We start from the raw sequence: 19929 nt of genomic DNA on the forward strand, positions 1-19929 counted from the left end.
ATTGCCAATATTGGTACCAGAGGTTCTATGATATTTGAAAGGCTGCTCAACAAATGGTATGATTTTATATTAATTTTTATTTATGCTACTTGTTAAAAGAAAGAAGTTGTCAAAGCATGTCATTAAGGACTGCTTAAAGAAGACAGCATCAACTCAACCTTTTGAGATATCCAAACAAGCTTAGGATAAGCTAAAAGAGGAGTTTCAAGGAAAGTATGTGAGCTATCCAATGTGCAAGCTACGAGCTCAGCAAAAAGAGTGAGCTCAACAAGTAATGCAAGCTTAGCAAGTGGTGTGAGTTCAATAATATGTCAAAGTTGCAAGCTCAGCAAGTGGTGCGAGCTGTAAAGGTGTGAACCCTGTATAGTTTTGAGCCTGTTGAAGGCACCTATTGAAGACAGTATGCAGAGATGCGAGTCTGTCAAAGGTGCGACCTCAACAACATATGGAAGCTCAGTGCAAGCTGTAAAGGTGAGAGCCCTGTAAAGTTGCAAATTTTTGAAGATGGTAAGCCAAAGTACAACCATGTCCAATTGCAAGCCGAAGTGGCGAATGGTCTAAATACAAGCCCGTGTAGGTGCAAGCCGAAGTGGCAGACGATCTAATGCAAGATTGAGTGGGTGCATGCCAAAATGGTAGACTGAAGGTAAGCAAACTATACTCGTGAACTATATGTGAGAGAAGAGGCATGACTATAATGAACAAGGGAACAAGGCAAGATGTGTTGTCTGTCAAGGCTTTGAAGGAGGAGAATACTCTATTTGATGAAAAAATCTTTGGCACAAAAGACTTGTATGTCAAGTGTGTGAGTCAGATTTGGTTGAAAATGAGGCTAAGGTTGAAAATGTATTGCTTGAGCAGGTTCTACTTGAAACAAAGCACCTTGTGACTAGCAAGCTTAAACATTGTTGAATGATTGGTATTCGCAACATGGAGTCCAAAGAGGAGTGTTGAAAATTGACCAACCATGCTGCTGTGATATTTTTGGTTGAAGTGCATGTAGTTTGTGAAAATGCTGCAGTGCTGCAGCACATATACTTGTTGTAACAGCAAGGTTTTTGTTTAGTTTCATTGTAATTAAACTAGTTGAAAAAGAACAAGCTTGATGACAGCTTGATATGTTTAGGTAGCTTGTTTAGGAGTACAAGCAATATTTTATAGCTTTTATAAGCTAATGAGTGTAATTGTCTATAAAAAGGCATGTATTGCTACAATAAAAATTAATGAAAATTTGTGTTTCATTCCTTGCTACACGTTGGTGAGCAAGTAAAATATTTCTTGCCTCTTGTTGCCTTATTATGTGTTCTACGTTTTCTTCCCATTCTCCTTATCGCCAACAAAAATAGAGGAGCATTAGAAAGAAGGTAAGCTATTTCTTTTCAAGCTCAAACCCACTTTCTTTTTGATGTAAGATGGCCCATAAGATTAAACAACTCAATTTGAAACTTCATGAGACTGCTACATTGAAAAACAATTTTCATCTCGTTGAGAGACATGATTGCCTAAGGCATGACCGACACTCGGAGAGGGAGGCCTACTCCTTTGAGCAAAAATCAAAAGTAATTTGCAAAGATGAAGAAAAATGAAGAATTGTAAAGATGTTGACACAGGATGATCTAACTAATATGGAAGAGATACTTGTCCTTCCCATAGTTGGAGTTGGAGATATGGGGAAAACAACCCTTGCCAAACTGATTTTCAATGATGAAACCGTGGATGCTCACTTTGAGTTGAAACTGTGGGCGTGTGTTTCTGATGATTTTGATCTGAAATGGTTAGCATTAAAAGCCATTAAAACTGGAAAGGGTAGTGATGGAGACCTTGGAATCTTGGATTTAGAGCTATTACGAAAGGTCTTGCGAGTCTGCTTGAATGTTAAAAAGTATTTGCTTGTTTTAGCTTATGTGTGCAATAAGGATAATAGAAAATGGGTGGAACTGAAACATTTGTTTGCAGAAGGAGATGTTGGAAGCAAAATTGTAGTCACCACTCGGAGTAGCCAAGTTGCAAAGATCATCGGTACTATCACCCCACTCTATTTGGAAGCTCTTCCTTACAAAATAAATTATCTTTGTTTCTGAAATTTTCTTTCAAGAAAGGGGAAGAGAAACAACGTCCAAACCTTCTGAAAATTGGGATAGGAATTGTAAAAAAATGCAAAGGGGTTCCTCTGGTAGTGAAGACATTAGTGTAACACCCCGAATTTTGGGCCTAGAAGAAATAGGTTTTGAACAAGGGAACAGTTAGGAGACTACACATAAATATTTAGTTGTGTAAGGAAGTGACATAAATGAATGTCTGCTTCAGTGGTTAAGTGATTTAGGAGTGTTTGGAAGTGTTTGAGAAGTCAGGGGTTCAAGCCTTGGCTTATGCAAAATTTTTATTTTAGGTGAATAAAATCCTTGGATCTAAGTAGTAGGTTCTTAAATTATTTTGGTTAAAATATGATACAAATGAGTTGTTGATCTACTGGTAAGGGGCGTGTGGAGTGTACATGGGGTCTAAGGTTTGAGTGGTGGCGCATCAAAAAAGGGAGTATTTATTTTACTGCCTAACTCACATGGGTGGTAGAGTTGGATTGAAATACTGCTAAATGGAGTTTGAATTGGTCATAGAGAGATTTGAGGAGGGATATTTGGAGAGATTTGAGGATAGAATATTGGGATTTGGGGAGGTTGTTGTTGTGGAGATATATATATCACATCTCATTTGTTCCTTGTTCTCGATGGGAGATTGGCGAGGTTTTCAAGGTTTTCGTCGCTTTCTCCAACCTGCATTGCTTCTATTCTTAATTGTTGGTGGTAGAGGTCGATTGGCACATTGCCTAGGAAACAAGGGTGCGATGATCATTGACTTTTAGAATAAGAGTGTTTAGAACAAAGAGAATCTGCAAATCGCATCAGGTGTGTAAACACCTTACTGTAACTGTAGAACGGCAAAAGCCAAAAAGCTGGAAATACGACGTTAGAGACCACACGAGCGTGCGATCGCTCTTGTGGTAAGCCAAACCCACGAACCATCGGTGATAGACTGTAGAGGCCTCTAGGACTATTTTCATGGGCTTAAGCCGTAATGGGCCACGTTAGGCTGAAATGGGTCGTGTGGGCTCAATGGGCTCGTGGGCCCCACATAGATGAAATCCACGAATTGTGGCGAAATTTGGGCTGAACGGGCCGCACGAGCGTGTAGGCCCACTTGGGCCGAGTAATGGGCCTTGGGCCTATTTCCACTGTTATGACCATTTAGGTTACTTGAGTTGCTCGAGGCGACTGCGAACATTTCGAGAGGTCGATATCTACAGATCCCAAAAGAGGTAAAATGACCAAAATACCTCCATGGAGTAAAATGACCGAAATACCCCCATAGGGTAAAATGACCAAAATACCTCCATAGGGTAAAATGACTGAAATACCTGCATATGATAAAATGACCGAAATACCTGCATAGAATAAAATGACCGAAATACCATCATAGGGTAAAATGACCGAATACCCCCATAGGGTAAAATGACCGAAATACCCTCATAGGGTAAAATGACTGAAATACCCCAATAGGGTAAAATGACCAAATTACCTCAATAAGGTAGAATGACCGAAATACCCCCATAGGGTAAAATGACCGAAATACTCGATAGGGTAAAATGATCGAAATACCCCCATAGGGTAGAATGACCGAAATACCCCAATAGGGTAACATGACCGAAATACTCCCATAGGGTAAAATGACTGAAATACCCTTATAGGGTAAAATGACTGAAATACCCCTATAAGGTAAAATAACCGAAATACCCCCATTGGGTAGAATGATCGAAAAATCCTATAGGGTAGAATGATCGAAATACCCCCATAGGGTAAAATGACAAAAATACCCCCATAAGGTAAAATGAACAAAATACCCCTATAGGGTAAAATGACCGAAATACTCCCATAAGATAGAATGGTCGAAATACCCCCATAAGGTAGAATAATCGAAATAATCCTATAGGTTAAAATGACCGAAATACCCCCATAGGGTAAAATGACTAAAATACCCCTATAAGGTATAATAACCGAAATACCCCCATGGGATAAAATGATTGAAATACCCCTATAGGGTAGAATGACCGGAATACCCCCATAGGGTAAAATGATCAAAATATCCTTATAAGGTAAAATGACTATTATACCCCTAGAAGATGAAATGACTGTTATGGCCTTATGTTATGTATGACTGATTTGTTCTATGATATGTATGACTATGAATGAGCATGAAATTTTGTATACACGTATGATATTCTGTCACGATATATTGCATGGGGATGGGTTGTTATATTTGGAGGAAGTGTACCATACTGATAACGTTGCACAGGTCGCCCAAGACGACTGTGGACCTACTGATGGCTATATGCCATTTATTTTACTGGTAGCTTTGTTGCAATATTGTTTAGTGCCGCAACCGGTGCTAAGCTTGATGTGTCTGGCTGGGTGGGTCAATTTTATCCCCACATGGTGTGTTTGGCGAGACGGAGTGGTATGTAAAGGCTGGATTGGGTAGGATTTCTAACTGTATGTATGCATTGATTAATGATTTTATATTGTTACTGCATCAATTAATGATATTATATACTGTTCATTGTATGAATGATATCTGTTACTGTTATGGGCCAAGGCCCCACTAATACTATTGCTAAAATTGGGCAAAGGCCCTACTGATTACTGCCATTGTGATGGGCTCAAGCCCAATCGTTTATTGTTACGGGAAAGGGCTTAGGCCTACACTGAACTGGACTGTTACTGTAACGGGCTTAGGCTCAAACTGTATTTATCTACTGTTTAATTGATTGTTTGCTTGTTAGGGGATTACACACTGAGTTTTCGTAAACTCACTCCTCTATTTAACTGTACAGGTAATCCCCAGTTGTAAGCGGGTCGGTGTCGCGAGGGACTCGGAGGTGGCCACACAATTGCAGCTATTCTACACTTGCTTTTATTTAAATTTAAAGTTTGTGTTGGGTTTTCTTTATGTAATAAGATCATTTATGTTTGTTTAAATTTTTTGGGCTTTTGCTTACTTATTTTAATATGCTAATTTAGTAGAAGACGAGTTTACAAAATAATTATTATTTTCAAAGACACGAAATTTAAACATTGGAGTTTTCAAAAGCTCCATGATTTTAGATCAACCTATTATAACAATAGCAGATAACAAGGCAAACATTTTGACTAGATGATTTATTAAATAATAGTAAAGGGGTTTTTAAACTTAGAAACATATTTTTTACCAACAAGTCTAATTTTCAAAAGACACTTCAATATGACACGCTAGATTCGACCATAATGTCTAGGCTAGGTTTGGGGTGTTACAATTGGGGAGTATGCTTTTCTCCAAAACTTCAGAGTAAATGTAGAAACTTGTCAGAGATAGCTAGACCTGGGAGTTAATGGAGAAAGATAATGCAACAACTCATGTTCTTAAACTAAGTTATGATCAACTATCTCCTCCGTTGAAGTAATGTTTTGCTTATTATTCACTATTTCCAAACGGTGTTGCTCTTTATGAGGTTCGGTTAATCGTATTTTGGATAGGTCATGGCCTTCTTCAATCCTCCAATAAAAACGAAAACCCGAAAGATATTGGTAGGCGGTATTTGAATGACCTATTTTCATGATTTTTTACAAGATTATGATGACATATATATTTTTGGTACATTTAAAATGCATGACCTTTTAAATAATCTTGCATCATTCATGGCAAAGAATGAGTGCTGTAAACTCGTTCGAGCAAAATATTGTCCCATGGATTCGGCATGTGTGCCTTGTTAACTCTAATGATTCTTCCGATGAAAATGTTTCCAAGTTCTTTAATAAAATAGGATATTTTTGTACACTTGAGTTTCCAATACCCAGAAAATCCTTTACTAAGACATGTGTAAAGAGGTTCCAACATTTGCGGATGCTTGATCTTTCTGAGACTACTTCAAGGTATTGTCCAAGTGGATTGGTAATTTGAAGCATTTAAGAAAACTCAACATTTCCAACTGTCCTAACATCAAGAAACTTCCCAACTCCATTTGTGAGTTGTAAAAATTGCGGACTTTGGACTTTGATGGTTGTGACCAAATTGAAGAGTTGCACAAGGATATGGGACACATGGTCAATCTGAGATTTTTATCACTAACTACAAAGTAACAGGATCTGCATGGTCATGGATTGTGACACTTGAAATCTCTTCGAGTTTTAGCTATTAATAGGTGTGAAAACCTTGAATCTTTGGTTAAAGGAATTTAAAAACTCAAATCCTTTCATACATTGGTTTTTTGTGGATGCAACAACTTGGTATCATTGCCATATGGTTTAAAGTATGTAGCTACATTACAATCTCTAGTTATTGGGTTTTGTGAAAAGCTTGATTTGAGTATGACTATGATGATTATAATTAAGATTACCTCATTCATAATGGTTTTAGCCTTCAATCATTGGTTATTGTAGGTTTAACAAAGCTAGAGCCTCTACCCCAATGGCTGCTACTAGGATCTACCAATACTTCAAAGTATCTGAACAGTAGAAATTGTGAAAACCTCAAAACTTCAATCAAGTGGCACAATCTCACATCACTTGAAATAGTTGACATCAAACATTGCCCAGAATTATCAAGTCTGCCAAAATCCATGCAACGCCTCAAACAATTTAGGATTGAAGATTGTCCTCTTTTAAGTCTAAGAAGCTAATAAGAAATGGGTGTGGAAGGGCTCAAGATTGCTCATGGCTCTCGTATAGTTTTTTTATGTCAATACAATTTTAGCTTAATATAATTAATTGATCAGCCCCATGAATCTATGTGAGACTTGATTGATTTTTTTTAATTTCTTTTCCTCCATTTCATTTATATTTTTATTTGAAATATAAAAATAATAAGAATATTATATCAATTTGAACTTGTATAGTGTTGCTTTATTTAAGTCTGATCCTATTTCTCATGTGCAAGGAAAGTCTTTCCACCCTCCTCAAGATGGCTCGACAAGAGGATTTGATCAGTGGTGCTAGTGTAGGTCAAAATGAGCCTAAGTTAAACACTCTTTTTTGTCGATTACAATAATGTTTTTGGTGATGCCTCAGTTAGTGGGGCGAATAGTGTTGAATTTTTTTTATGAACAAAAGATTGAAATAAAAGCAAAAAATTGGAGAAAGATCAACTTGTGATCAACTATTTCATTGATTAAAAAGCTAATACAATGTTTACAATAACAAATGAGCTTAAATAAGCTAATAGTAATAATAAAATAATTACAACTTGGCTTAATCTTGTTTACAAGAACAAGTTAGCATAAATAAGCTAAAAACAATAATAAAATAATTACAATTTGGCTTAATCTTGCAACTTGATTCATACAACTTGCTTCTTCATAGGCTGATTTTAATCTAATCAGCAATTTAAATGTCTAATAAAAATTATTACTGTTTCAGTGCAAGTTGGCAAGTTGGCAAGTTGCCAACTTGCAAAGTAAGGAGCTCGCAAGTATGGGTTCCCCTGTTAGAGCTCGCACCTTTAGTGTCGTCACAAGTTTGGTGAGCTTGCAGTCTTGGTGAGCTCGTAGTCTTGGTGAGCTCGTAGTCTTGATGAGCTTATAGATTTGGCGAGCTCGTAGTTTTGTAGAGCTCGTACATTTAGTGAGCACATAGACTTGTGTTCAGGGTTCGTTATTACATGGATGGTCACTTCGCAACACTCCTCATTGGCCTCCATGTTGTGAACACCAATATCATGACGTAGCTTTTCAAACTTTATTTTCCCAAGGGGTTTTGTTATAATTTCAGCCAACTAATCTTGCAAATTGCAGTGAACCAAGGTTACTTCCTTAGCTCGTTCCATTTCTCTCACAAAGTGGTATTTAATTTTGAAATTTTTTTTCTTCCATGGAACACTGTATTTTTTACAATTGCAACAACAGATTGATTATCACAGTTAATCTCTGTTGTTGCTTCTTGTTTTAAATTCAAATCATTTAGCAGTTTCCTTAACTAGATAGGTTGATTCATAGCTACTGCAGCTACAACATACTCAGCTTCAGCAGTTGACTGTGATATTGTTTCTTGCTTCTTCGAGCTCCAACAGAATACACTCAATCTCAGAGTAAAGAAATAACCTGAGGTACTCTTCATGTCTTCAGTAGATTCAGCCCAATCACTGTCTGAATACCCAAGTAGTTTGACCTTTTCAGTCTTCACAAACTTCACTCCATGGCCTAGAGTTCTTTTTATGTATTAAAGAACCCTTTTTGCTGCTCTGTAGTGGTTCACATTACAGCAATGCATGCATTTAGACTACAGACTTACAACAAAAAATTTTTTAGGTCTAAATGTTGTTAAGTAAAGCAGACATCCCACCAAGCTTCTGTAGCTTGTTTCATCAACCTTCTCAACATCTTCATTGCTGGTGAGCTTCTCAACTTGAGTGATAGGGGTGCCTGTAGGTTTACAATTCTCCATGCTATATCTACGCAGGATTTTTATTGTGAATCACTTCTAGTTTATGAAAATTTTATCGTGAGCTTAACTCACTTCCAGACCGAAGAAGTATGTCATTTCACCTAAGTCTGACATTTCAAACTTCTCTTGCATCTAGTCCTTGAATACAATTACCAATTCGCTGTTACTGCCAATCATAAGTAAATCATCAACATGTAATGAAATAATGAGGTGTGTTTCATTACCAGTTTTCTTCACATATGAAGTGGGCTCGCTGATAACTCTTTCAAAACCCTTCTTTGTTAGATGGCTGTCAATTCTTTCATACCACGCTCTTGGTGCTTGCTTTAAGCCATATAATCCTCGAGGTTGCTCGACATAAATTTCTTCCTTCAAAAAGCCATTTAGGAAGGCTAACTTTACATCCGTTTGATGTATTCTCCAACATTTTTAAGCTACAAGAGTTATTAGCAGCCTTATGATGTCTAACCTCGTAACAAGGGCAAAGGATTCAGTGAAGTCCACTCCATATTGCTGGCTAATCCCCTTTGCAACCAATTTGCATTATATTTATTGACTGATCCATCAGGATTCATCTTGGTTCTGAACATCCATTTAACACTAATTAATTTCTTGCGAACTTGTATATCCACAAGCTCCCATGTTTTATTTTTATTGATTATGGTGAATTCATCTTTCATAAATGTTCACCATTGAGCTTCTTCAAAAGTGACTAGTTCTAGCTTTGCCAGATTACGCCGTTGATAGATTCCAGTGATGGACCTGATTCCTCATACTGGTTGTTCATCAACTACATCATTTTCAGTTTGGTTCCTAGTGGCTCGCAAATCAGGTTTTGGACCCCCTGTTCATACATCTCCTTCTCTGTTGCAATCCAATTCTAGATCTTTCATCAAAATTCACATCTCTGTTTATGAGCACTTTATTGGTGAAAGGATTTTAGATTTTATATCCTTTTTTAACACTGGCATATCCAACAAATATCCCTGGCCATGATCTACTGTCCAACTTGTTTCTTTTCTCTTTTGGAACATGAACAAAACAAGTGCAACCAAATACTCTTAAGTGTCAAACAGAAAGTTCAACAACTTTAGTAGGTAGTCTGTTTAGCAAGTAAATAGCAATGTTTACTACTTCTGCCCAAAATTCATTTGGCAATTTACTTTCAAACAACAAGCAGCGAGCCATGTTCATTACAGTTCTATTTTTTCTTTCACTTACTCCATTTGACTATGGAGTGTACACATTGCTCAATTGATGATGAACACTAGACTATTCGCTAAATTTTTCAAACTTCTCTAAGGTGTATTATGCCCCATTGCCTGATCTTACCATTTTGAGCTTGTCATCACTTTGGTTCTCAACCATGGCTTTAAATTTGAAGAAGATTTCAGCCACCTCGGAATTGTTCTTCATGAAGTACACCCAATAAAACCTTGTACTGTTATCAATAAACAACAGAAAGTATGTAATTCTATTTGGCGAACTTGGTTTCATAGGTCCGCAAATGTCAGTATGTACTAGGTGTAATTTTTTAGTGGCTCACAATGTTGTGCTTGCAGGAAATAGAGACCTCACCTATTTCCCAAGTTGCATACCTCGCATACATATTCATGATTAACCATATTTGATAAATTTTCAACCAGGTTATTCTTGGACATTTTACTTAAGGATTTGTACTCAACATGTCCCATTCTTCCATGCCATAACTTGGTTTCACCCAGTGAGTTGGTATATGCTATTGAAGTTGCTAAGTTCCAATTGACAGCAAAGCTTCTATCAACCATTTTTGTTGAAATGAGTTTGCATCCACTTAGATCAAATATTAAGCATTTTTTGTGTTTGAATATCACTGAATATTTCTTCTCAAGAAACTAACCTACACTCAACTGATTTTTATCCATGTCAGGAACTAAAAGAACATCTATGACAAGTTTAGTATCAGATGTAGTTTTAATCAAAACATCTCATTTTCCTATTGCTTCAATGTACTAGCCATTTCCAACTTTCACCTTGGAGTAGAACCTTTTGTCAATGCTTTTGAAGATGCTCACATCTGCAGCCATATGACTTATACAACCACTATCAACCAACTAGTTTTTTCTTACTTTGTTGGAGGGTTCGTATGGTGCCGCGAATTGGACTTCACATGGAGGTACGCAGTATTCTAGGAGTTGTACTTCGCATGAGGCTGCAAACATCAATTCTTCTTGGCTTGCTTCTGTAATTTGTACCTGAGTATTTTTTTTCTTCTAGATGCCCCTTATTCTTGCACACCCTTTCTTCATGGCCAAACTGCTTGTAATTTTTGCATTAGACATTAGGCTTGAACTAACAGAATTTTTCAAGGTGACCCCACTTCTTGCAATATGAACACAATGGATAGTTTTTCTTTCCACTGTCTTTTTTTGACTTCTTTTTCTTATCTGAACAGCTCTGTTTTCCTTTCTATCTTGAGGAGCTCGCAATGTCTCAGTTTCTAGCTTGAAAAGCTCATTCGATGTGCCTTTCTTCTCTATTTGCCCTTCTTTGTTTTAGAGCATACAAAGCATTGATTAGTTGTGAGAGTGAGATAGTTGATAAATCCCTTAAGTCTTCCACTGAGGAAATGTTTTATTCGTATCTCATGAAGTGTGGTAATCACCTTTTCAACTACTAGGCTATCCACAAACCAGTCCCCTAGCAATCTTATCTGGTTCACCACTGCCATGATTTGATCTGAATATTGCTTCACAGTCTTAGCTTCCTTCATCTTGAGGTTTTCAAAATCTCGTCTGAGATTTATCATTTGTTGTTGTCTTATCTTCTGTGAACTCCTGAACTCCTACTTGAGCTTATCCCAAGCTTGTTTGGAAGTATCACATGCCATTATTCTTGTAAAGATCACGTCTGAAACACCATTTTGTAGGCAAGACATCGCCTTGTGTTTTTTGGCACATTCCTCACTGTGTTGTTTCATTTGAGCCAATGTAAGATTTGGTCTCAACACTGGTGGTTCTATTTCAACATTTACAACTTCCCAAAGATCAAAGGCTTGAAGATAGGTTTTCATTTTTACTACTCAAATATGATATTTTTCTCCTGTGAAAACAAGGGGTGGTGGAGGTGTCAAGCTTGTTGAAAACATTTTTGTGAAAACAAGCCCTTAAAGATAAGTTGCTTTAGATACCAACTGTTGAATTTTTTGATGAAGAAAGAATTGAAACAGAAGAAAAAATTAGAGAAAGATCAGCTTGTGATCAACTGTTTCATTGATTAAAAAAGCTAATATAATGTTTACAAGAACAAGTGAGCTTAAATAAGCTAAAAAAATAATTACAACTTAGCTTAATCTTGCAACTTGATTCATACAACTTACTTCTTCATTGGTTGATTTTAGTCTAATCAGCAATCAAAATGTCTAATAAAAAATCATTATTATTTCAGTGCAAGTTGACAAGTTGCCAACTTGCAAAGGAGCTCGTAGGTATGGGTTCCCCTATTAGGGCTCGCACCTTTAGTGCGTCACAGATTTGGTGAACTCGTAGTCTTCATGAGCTCGTATATTTGGTGAGCTCGCAGACTTGTGTTTAGGGTTCGCCATTGCTTGGATGGTCACTTCGCAACAAATAATAGTATGAAATTTGCTCGAGCCAATAGGTGAACTTTTGAGATTTTAGTGCGAATGTTGGTCATTCTGATAGATATTGCATTATGCACTTGTTAGGGATACGAGGGTCAAATGATTTCAAAAAATATCTAGGGTTGCTATTAGGAATCAGGAGAAAGAAGAAATGATCTTTCCAGATGCTAAAGGATAGGTTGTTGGAATGAGTTAACAGTTGGAGTTCAAGGTTATCAGTGGTAGGGGAAAGGAAACGTGGATAAAATCAATTTTGTAGGTGATTTCTACTTAGGCGATGTCTTGTTTTCTTCTTCCTCCAACACTAGTGTCACAATATTGAATCTATTATTAGTAAATTTTTGTGGAAATATGGTGTGTTTGGTATGGTTTATGTGCTCCAAAGTTAAATGAAGGGTATGTGTTTTTACTTTGTTAAGTTCAATGTGGCGGATTCTCTCAAATCCAAATGTGCTAATGGCTCATGTTTTAAAGTCAAAGTATTACCCTAATTCAAACTTTTTAGAATCTAGCTTAGGCTTTTACCCATCACACATGGAATAGTATATAAAGCGTTATAGGTCTTGTGGAGGCAAGATTAAGGTGGAAAGTTGGGAGTGGCAATGTATTCCCATTTGGGATGATTAATGGTTACCTGGGACAAGTCATTGGCATATCCAAGGGCTGAAGTAGTATTTATTGTATGTCTCAGCTAATTGATCAGACTGATAAAAAGTGGAGAGAGAAGTTGATTTATCCCTTACTCTTTTGTGAAGAAGCCCAGCGGATTCTAGTAGGAAGACATCTTGGTTTGGAGAGCCCAAAACTCCCGCTTCTATATCAAAGTCATTTATATATTTAGAATATGCTTGTGGGAGAAAAGAAAGTAAAGGTAGTTGAGAGAAGAGAAAAAGAAAGTAAAATTTTGTGGGATTTGGAAGAAGAAAGTAAACAAAAAAAAATAAAAAGATTATTTTGGGCAAATGAGAAATATTTTAGAGTATTGATTGAGAGAGTATAAAGCAATAGTCATTACTGTTTAATCTTTTGTTAATTTTATTCCTTTTTTTTCGAGTAAAATTTTTAATCTTTTAAAAAAAGTCGAATTGATTTTTTAATAATAATATTTACTAAAACATTAAAATTTTAAACATAAAAGTTTGTGTGACAACCCACATGTACTTCATACTTATGAACTTTTTAATATTTGTTTAATTTTAAAATTTTTGAATATTTTTTAATTTTCAAATTATTTATTGACGTTACATATAAAACAAATAGTTTCTTGTTAGCATTAAGTACACGTGGATAGTTACACGGATTTTCACGTCAATATCAATAAAATATTTAATGTTTTAATCTGTATTTTCGTTAAAAAAATGATTTTACTCTTTTTTAAAGATGAATGACAAAATTTAGCTAAAATAAAAATGATGTCAAATTAATATATATATATAAACATTGAAATCTTAATTTACCATTATACCAAAACAATAATAATGAGAAAAGAAAAACAATAATAACAAAAAGAAAAAAAAATAATGGGAGGATCTAGAACCGGGCAACCCGCACGGGTCAGTGCAATCAATCTAACCCAGCACCGAAGACCAAGCCCAGCATTATTGGCCTAATATGATTTCAATTTGCTCTCTTTAATAATACAATTTGTGTATTATTTTCATTTGTCTCTCTTTCTCTTTCTCTTTCTCTAATGCTGTTTAGTTTAGATTATTAGTGTAATATTATATATACCATACTAGGATTATTTTCAATTATTCTTAAAAAAATTAGTGTGGTTTAGAGTATTTTGTTTTAGGGTAAATTATATTTTAGATCATCAAACTATGTTTATTTAGTTATAATTATAAAAGTTATAAAATTGTCGCACAATTAATCGTATTTATTTTTTTGTCTAATTTCGTTAACTTTAATTAATTGGATAACGAAAAGATGGCAACATTTTTAAAATTGACATAATAATAAATTTAGTCCTCAAAATTTACACATTATGTCAATTTGGTCATGATTCCAAAATATATTAAGCTTAGTATTACTTGGTTCAAACGGCTCACGAGCCTTATCGGGCTTTTCATTTTTAATATATATTTGAAATAGTTTTATATTATTAAATTATGTAATTACCCTTAATATGTATTATTAACCCTAAGCTTAATTATCAAGCCGAGCTCAAGCTTAAATATGTATGAGCTTAATTGAGCTCGAGCTTGAGAACAAAATTTATAAATGAGCTCAATTATATCTCAAGCTGAATTCGAGCTTAAAAATAGGTTTTTTATCAAGCTCAAGCTCAAGTATCAAGCTCTAAATTTTGAATCGGGCTTGAGCTCGCCAGTATTTCAGCTTAAGTTAGCTCGATTACACCCCTAACATACATATAATATAAAACTAATTGCAAAATTTAATCTAACGAATCTAACTACTATTGTTTAGATTAGGACGAAAATTTCAAAAATTAAAAAGTATAAGAACTAAACTTGGTCAAATTAAAGCATTGAAAATAAATTTGCAACGGATGCATAATACTAAGCCTGAAAAAAATTTGACAAAAAAATCTAAAATATCAGACTGAGAGGTTGTCTATGAAAATTATAAAAAGTTTTGGCAACAACCACAATTAATATATAAAATCAAATACTTTCAATATATATATAATTGTTATGAATATCTTATTAAGTGGATGTCCATCAAGATCAAGATAAGTTTTGATGTACTTTAAATTCTAATAGTCATTGGAAGTATATCTCTACTTCATTTATACTTCTTATGCCTATAAATAGAGATTTTAGAGAAGTTTTGTAAATATTCCGATTGATCAATAAACTATGCTTTCTCTTTTGCTCTCCCATTTTCTTTGTTCTTTACTCCATGCCTATTTATTTTATAACACGTTATCAGCACGATTCTCTTTTCATTGTTTTTCCTCCATAAATCACAAAAATATCCCAAAATTTACTATTGTCGATTGCCTTCTAGAGATGTTGCTATTTCAATTGAGGCCTGCGCACTATGGGTAATCATTAGAGCCTTTAACCACTCAGGTACACATAAATCTCTAATTTTTTATGCCCTTTTATGCAAAGAAATTTATATAATCCTTATGTGGTATGTTTTTCTCCTTTGTTGATCGATTTTTTGGTAAAATTATTTTATGGGAAAATATTATTACTTTAAGGTTTCTTTTACACTAAGATTCTTTTATTAAATTATAGTATGCATAATATTTAGATGTTTAAAGATTTGGTTATTAAATTCTTGTTATTAAATATTCTTGTAATTTGATTAAAATTATGGTGGAAAGTGTTATTAACCTACCATAGTTGATTAAAGGGAAATTTGATAGAATCTATTGAATCTTATTAATTTGTTAATTTTGAATGATTGTATTATATCTTTTAAATTGAATTTATAAATATTTTATTAGAAGCTTCATAAGATTTTATAACATATATGTGGTATTGAAATTTGGTATAATGTGTATCAGATAACTTTCAAGCATCGTACACGAGAATTTTGATTGTTTATTAAATGATTTTTACTATTAGATTATAAATTTTATTATGAAAACAAAATTGTTTTACTACTTGCAATAGTGCTCGTGATAATAGCCATGGTGATGACGATAATGTTAAAGATCTTTAGGTACATATTACTATGATTTATTTATTATATCAGGTTTATTATAATTGGAGACTAATCATGATAACATGAATAGATAGATTTTGATTTGAAATCCACGCATGTTTACGATGGTGATTATGAAATAAAGAATTTTTTGGGACGTTTATAAGTTCGTCCTAGTAAATCTATTGCATTCCCCGAAGTGAACGCAAAAGAAAATATAAACCAAGATTATTTCAATATTTGGTAGTACAAAATTAGTTGAAAGCTCTAAAAGAGCTATTATATTAATATAATGTGATAGTTAATCCATTAGTTTTAAAAGATATTTATAATGGATATCATTTTGAGATTATGAATAAAGATAAAAATCTATTCTGGAAGGATGAAAAAAAATGGAGGATTGAGTTATTTATTACTCTTGTTATTAAATTGAATTGACTATGTCTATCTTTGTAATCTTCTTTTGTCATCATCTCCATTATGGGATTGAAAGCAAAAAATTTGACTGTGAAAGATCTACTTATGAGTAATAGAATATGGTACATCTATCTAAAACTCGTTATAGTTGGATGAACCTAAAGTTGCAATTTTTTTTAAAACTGTGAGTATAACTCTATAGTATTCAAAATAAGTTCTCAATTAAAATTACGTGAAAAAATAGTACTGATGAGAACCTTGTAAGAGAGAACTTACTCAAATTTTCATGATTCAAATGTGCTCCTACGGTAGCAATATCATGAAAAAAATTTTACTTATGATTGACCAAAAGTTTTTAACCACAAAACCTAATCATTCCCTAAAGAGAATGTAACAATATGTAAAAAAATTCTAAAGACATAATCTTTAACGTGGATGTAGTAAATTGGACTATAATAATAGTCATGGGGGATTTTCGTAATAAGTTTTCTCACTACTAGAAGTGGAAAAATAAAGAAAGTAAGAAAAGAATAATAATTTTCAAGAACTTCTTAAGAAGAGAGAATTTATTTGTGAAGAGTATCTTAAGATCCACTCTCAAAGTTTGCTATTACTAGATTTTGATTGGATTCAAAGTCTACAACTGGAGCTTAATTTTCTTACTTCTTGATAAAATCGCCAAAACTCAACACAGAAAAAAGGTACATCTTTAAATATTAAATCAACTTGACATATAATTTAAATATTTGGGATGGTCTTCTTTTTAAGTTTTGATTACTGGGTTACATATTGTTTTAAGCATCTCATTTGTTCATGAACAAGAATATTAATTTATTTATTTATGTCACTATAGTACGTTTTATAATTGAATAATATATTTGATTAAAACATTGTAACACCTCTAACTTGTATCTGTCACCGGAACAAGGTTACGAAGCATTACCGAACAAACAGAATAGTAAACCATTAAAATCATACATTAATGCAAACATAATCTAATTTCATTCAAATAAATTCATAATGTCCCTTAATCGAGCCCTCGAGGCCATAAAAATACTATAGAAACAGTTCGGGACTAAATCAGGAACATTTGGAAATTTTAGGAAAAAGTTGAAAAAATTGGACTATAAGGGTCACACGGTTGAGACACACGCCCACGTCTCAGGCCATGTGGATATTCGAAATAGGGACACACGGCCGTGTCCCAGTCCGTGTCCGTGCTCGTATAACTCATTGACTTAGGTCACATGGCCAAGCCACATGTCCGTGTGCCAGGCCGTGTACCCTTCAAAATAACCTCACATGCCTGTGTGTCAGACCGTGTGCTAGGCTTTGTAACTGTCTGACTTGCATGCCTTGAACCTACAGGGGACACATGGCCGTGTCACGTGGTCGTGTGTCACACACGGTTGAGACACACGCCCATGTATCAGGCCGTGTGGCCCCAAAATGAACATTAAAACACAAGTTTACCATTTTCAAGTTTGCTTGGACCTTAAGAAACTCAAATACCAACCAAAATACCAATTCAAAATGACATTAATCGAGAAAAAAACACATCAAAACCAACCTAATAAGTGCCTAACCAATGTACCCTCATTGGTACCACAAGTATATACAACTTTACAACAAAATAAACATTGATCCAATTCATCAATTCACTCAAGAAACACCTAATCAAAATACCTATCAAAGGTAGCACAATCACAACAATTCAATTATATATATACCACACATACTAGGATAACAACTATACCTCATTCTCATATAATATGCAAGTTAGTTATTTGCACAAAATATCATTCATAATATTTACATAAGCCAAACAGTGACGAAAAACACACTAGAGTTTATACATGTCATGTAATCCGAATTAAACGTTTCAAAAACTACCGAGATAAGCTGGATAGTGTGACTCGAGTGCCGGTCCAATTGTCCAACCTTTCAAGAATCCACAATGACATTAAACAACACAAGTAATCTTAATGAAGCTTAGTAAGTTCGATGAGTTAAATGATAAATCTTATCGAACTAACTATAATAATTTAAACAATAATAATAATCTAAGAGTCACAACTTCAATCGATAAATTCATCCATGTTCAGATCAATATGAAATAAATAACATATCTTTCAAATTCATTAAACAGATTACCTTACCGAGATTTTTGATTCGAAGAACCACTTACGGGCAATAGTACATCATCAACAGAAGCTTATAGAGCTAGTCCAACTGAACATGCCAACAGAAGCTCGTAAGAGCTGAACAGGAACTTGTAAGAGCTGAACAGGAACTTGTAAGAGTTGAACAGAAGCTCGTAAGAGCTGAACAGAAGCTGAACAGAAGCTCAAAAGAGTTGATCCACCCGAATCATGCCAAACAGAAAGTATAACACGAGAGTTCGCAACAAATGTTGAACCTTGATTTACTTGGGTAATATGCCAATATCTCCCTCCAATACCATCACCACTCCAAACCCCCGTAATACACCAAAACACAAATGTACTCTATCCCGCGTTCAATTCAAACTGAATATTAAATTCAATATTATAAATCAAACAACAATTCATTTCCAAAAATAGAATATATATAAAATCAATCACCAATTTATACAAATGTTCAATTTTAATTGTACAAACTTGCCTGAACTAAATTGTAGTCGTTGCAGAAATTCAGGGATTATTCTGCTATTTTTCCTTTTTCACGAGTATCTATAGGATTTTGATCTAAAATGTAAAATTCTTCATTTATTAGCACATATTTCATTTCCAAACTATTTTACAATTAATACCCTTTTATTTTTCAAAATTACACAATTACCCTAAACTTTTACCATTTTGCAATTTAGTCTCTTAACTCGAAATTCATCAAATTTACCAAATTTCTCAAGTCAATATTTTATCCAAATATACTATGCCCTTAAACAGTCCCTAATAATTACTAAATTCACTATTAAACCTTAAAATTTTGACATTTTCACAATTTAATCCTAAAATCAAAATCTAACAAAAATCACTTTACAATTTCATCAAATAGCATAATCAAAGCTCCAAATACATGGTATTCATCAAGTTAATTCAATATTCATCAATGGAAACTTACAAAATTTTTAACAGAATAAAAAACAAAGGTACTGGCTAGTTGGACTAGTTGCAACGATCTTAAAAACATAAAAATTACAAAAAACGGGATTAAAATGGACTTACATGCAAAGAAATAAGCAAACCGAAGTTTTCTCCTCACCCTAGCTATGGCATTCGGCCATTTGAAGACGATAATGAAATGAAATTTTGTTTTTCACTCTTTAATTTAGCTTAATTTTAATTAAACTTCCATTTATTTACAAAATTACCATCCAATTCACACTATTTTATTATTTTCCATTTAATTTCCATCCCACTATTCTAATTAAAGCATAATTGTTTCTTAAGTCCTCCCTCATTTATTAATCAAGCCACTTAATCATTTAATTACTATAATTACTATGTTTCACACCTTTTACAATTTAGTTCTTTTTCTTTAATTAACTTTCTATACTTTAATATTTCTAAACCAAATTTTAATATGACTATAATGACTCTATAAATATTCTAAAAATAATATTTATAAGTCGATATGACAGAAATTTGTGGTCCCAAAACCACTTTTCTGTCACCACTGAAAATCGGGTTGTTACAACTCTATCCCCTTAGGAAATTTAATCCTCGAAATTGTTACCTGAAAATAGATTCAGATATTGTAGTCTCATTGATTCATCAGTTTCCCAGGTAGCTTCTTCTGAACCATGTCTATGCCATAAGACTT

The 19929-nt window shown here is 34.1% G+C and overlaps 1 protein-coding gene across 1 annotated transcript; it reads left to right on the plus strand.

Annotated features, from left to right (window-relative positions):
* Window positions 1-1598: 1598 nt before the first annotated feature.
* On the plus strand, window positions 1599-2081 carry LOC107950019 (putative disease resistance protein RGA3). Its single transcript, XM_016884768.1, has one exon. It carries the CDS (start codon window positions 1599-1601, stop codon window positions 2079-2081), a length of 483 nt encoding a protein of 160 aa, XP_016740257.1.
* The last annotated feature ends 17848 nt before the right edge of the window (window positions 2082-19929 follow it).

This window comes from Gossypium hirsutum, chromosome D03 (assembly GCF_007990345.1).
Source record: "Gossypium hirsutum isolate 1008001.06 chromosome D03, Gossypium_hirsutum_v2.1, whole genome shotgun sequence".
NCBI lineage: Eukaryota > Viridiplantae > Streptophyta > Magnoliopsida > Malvales > Malvaceae > Gossypium > Gossypium hirsutum.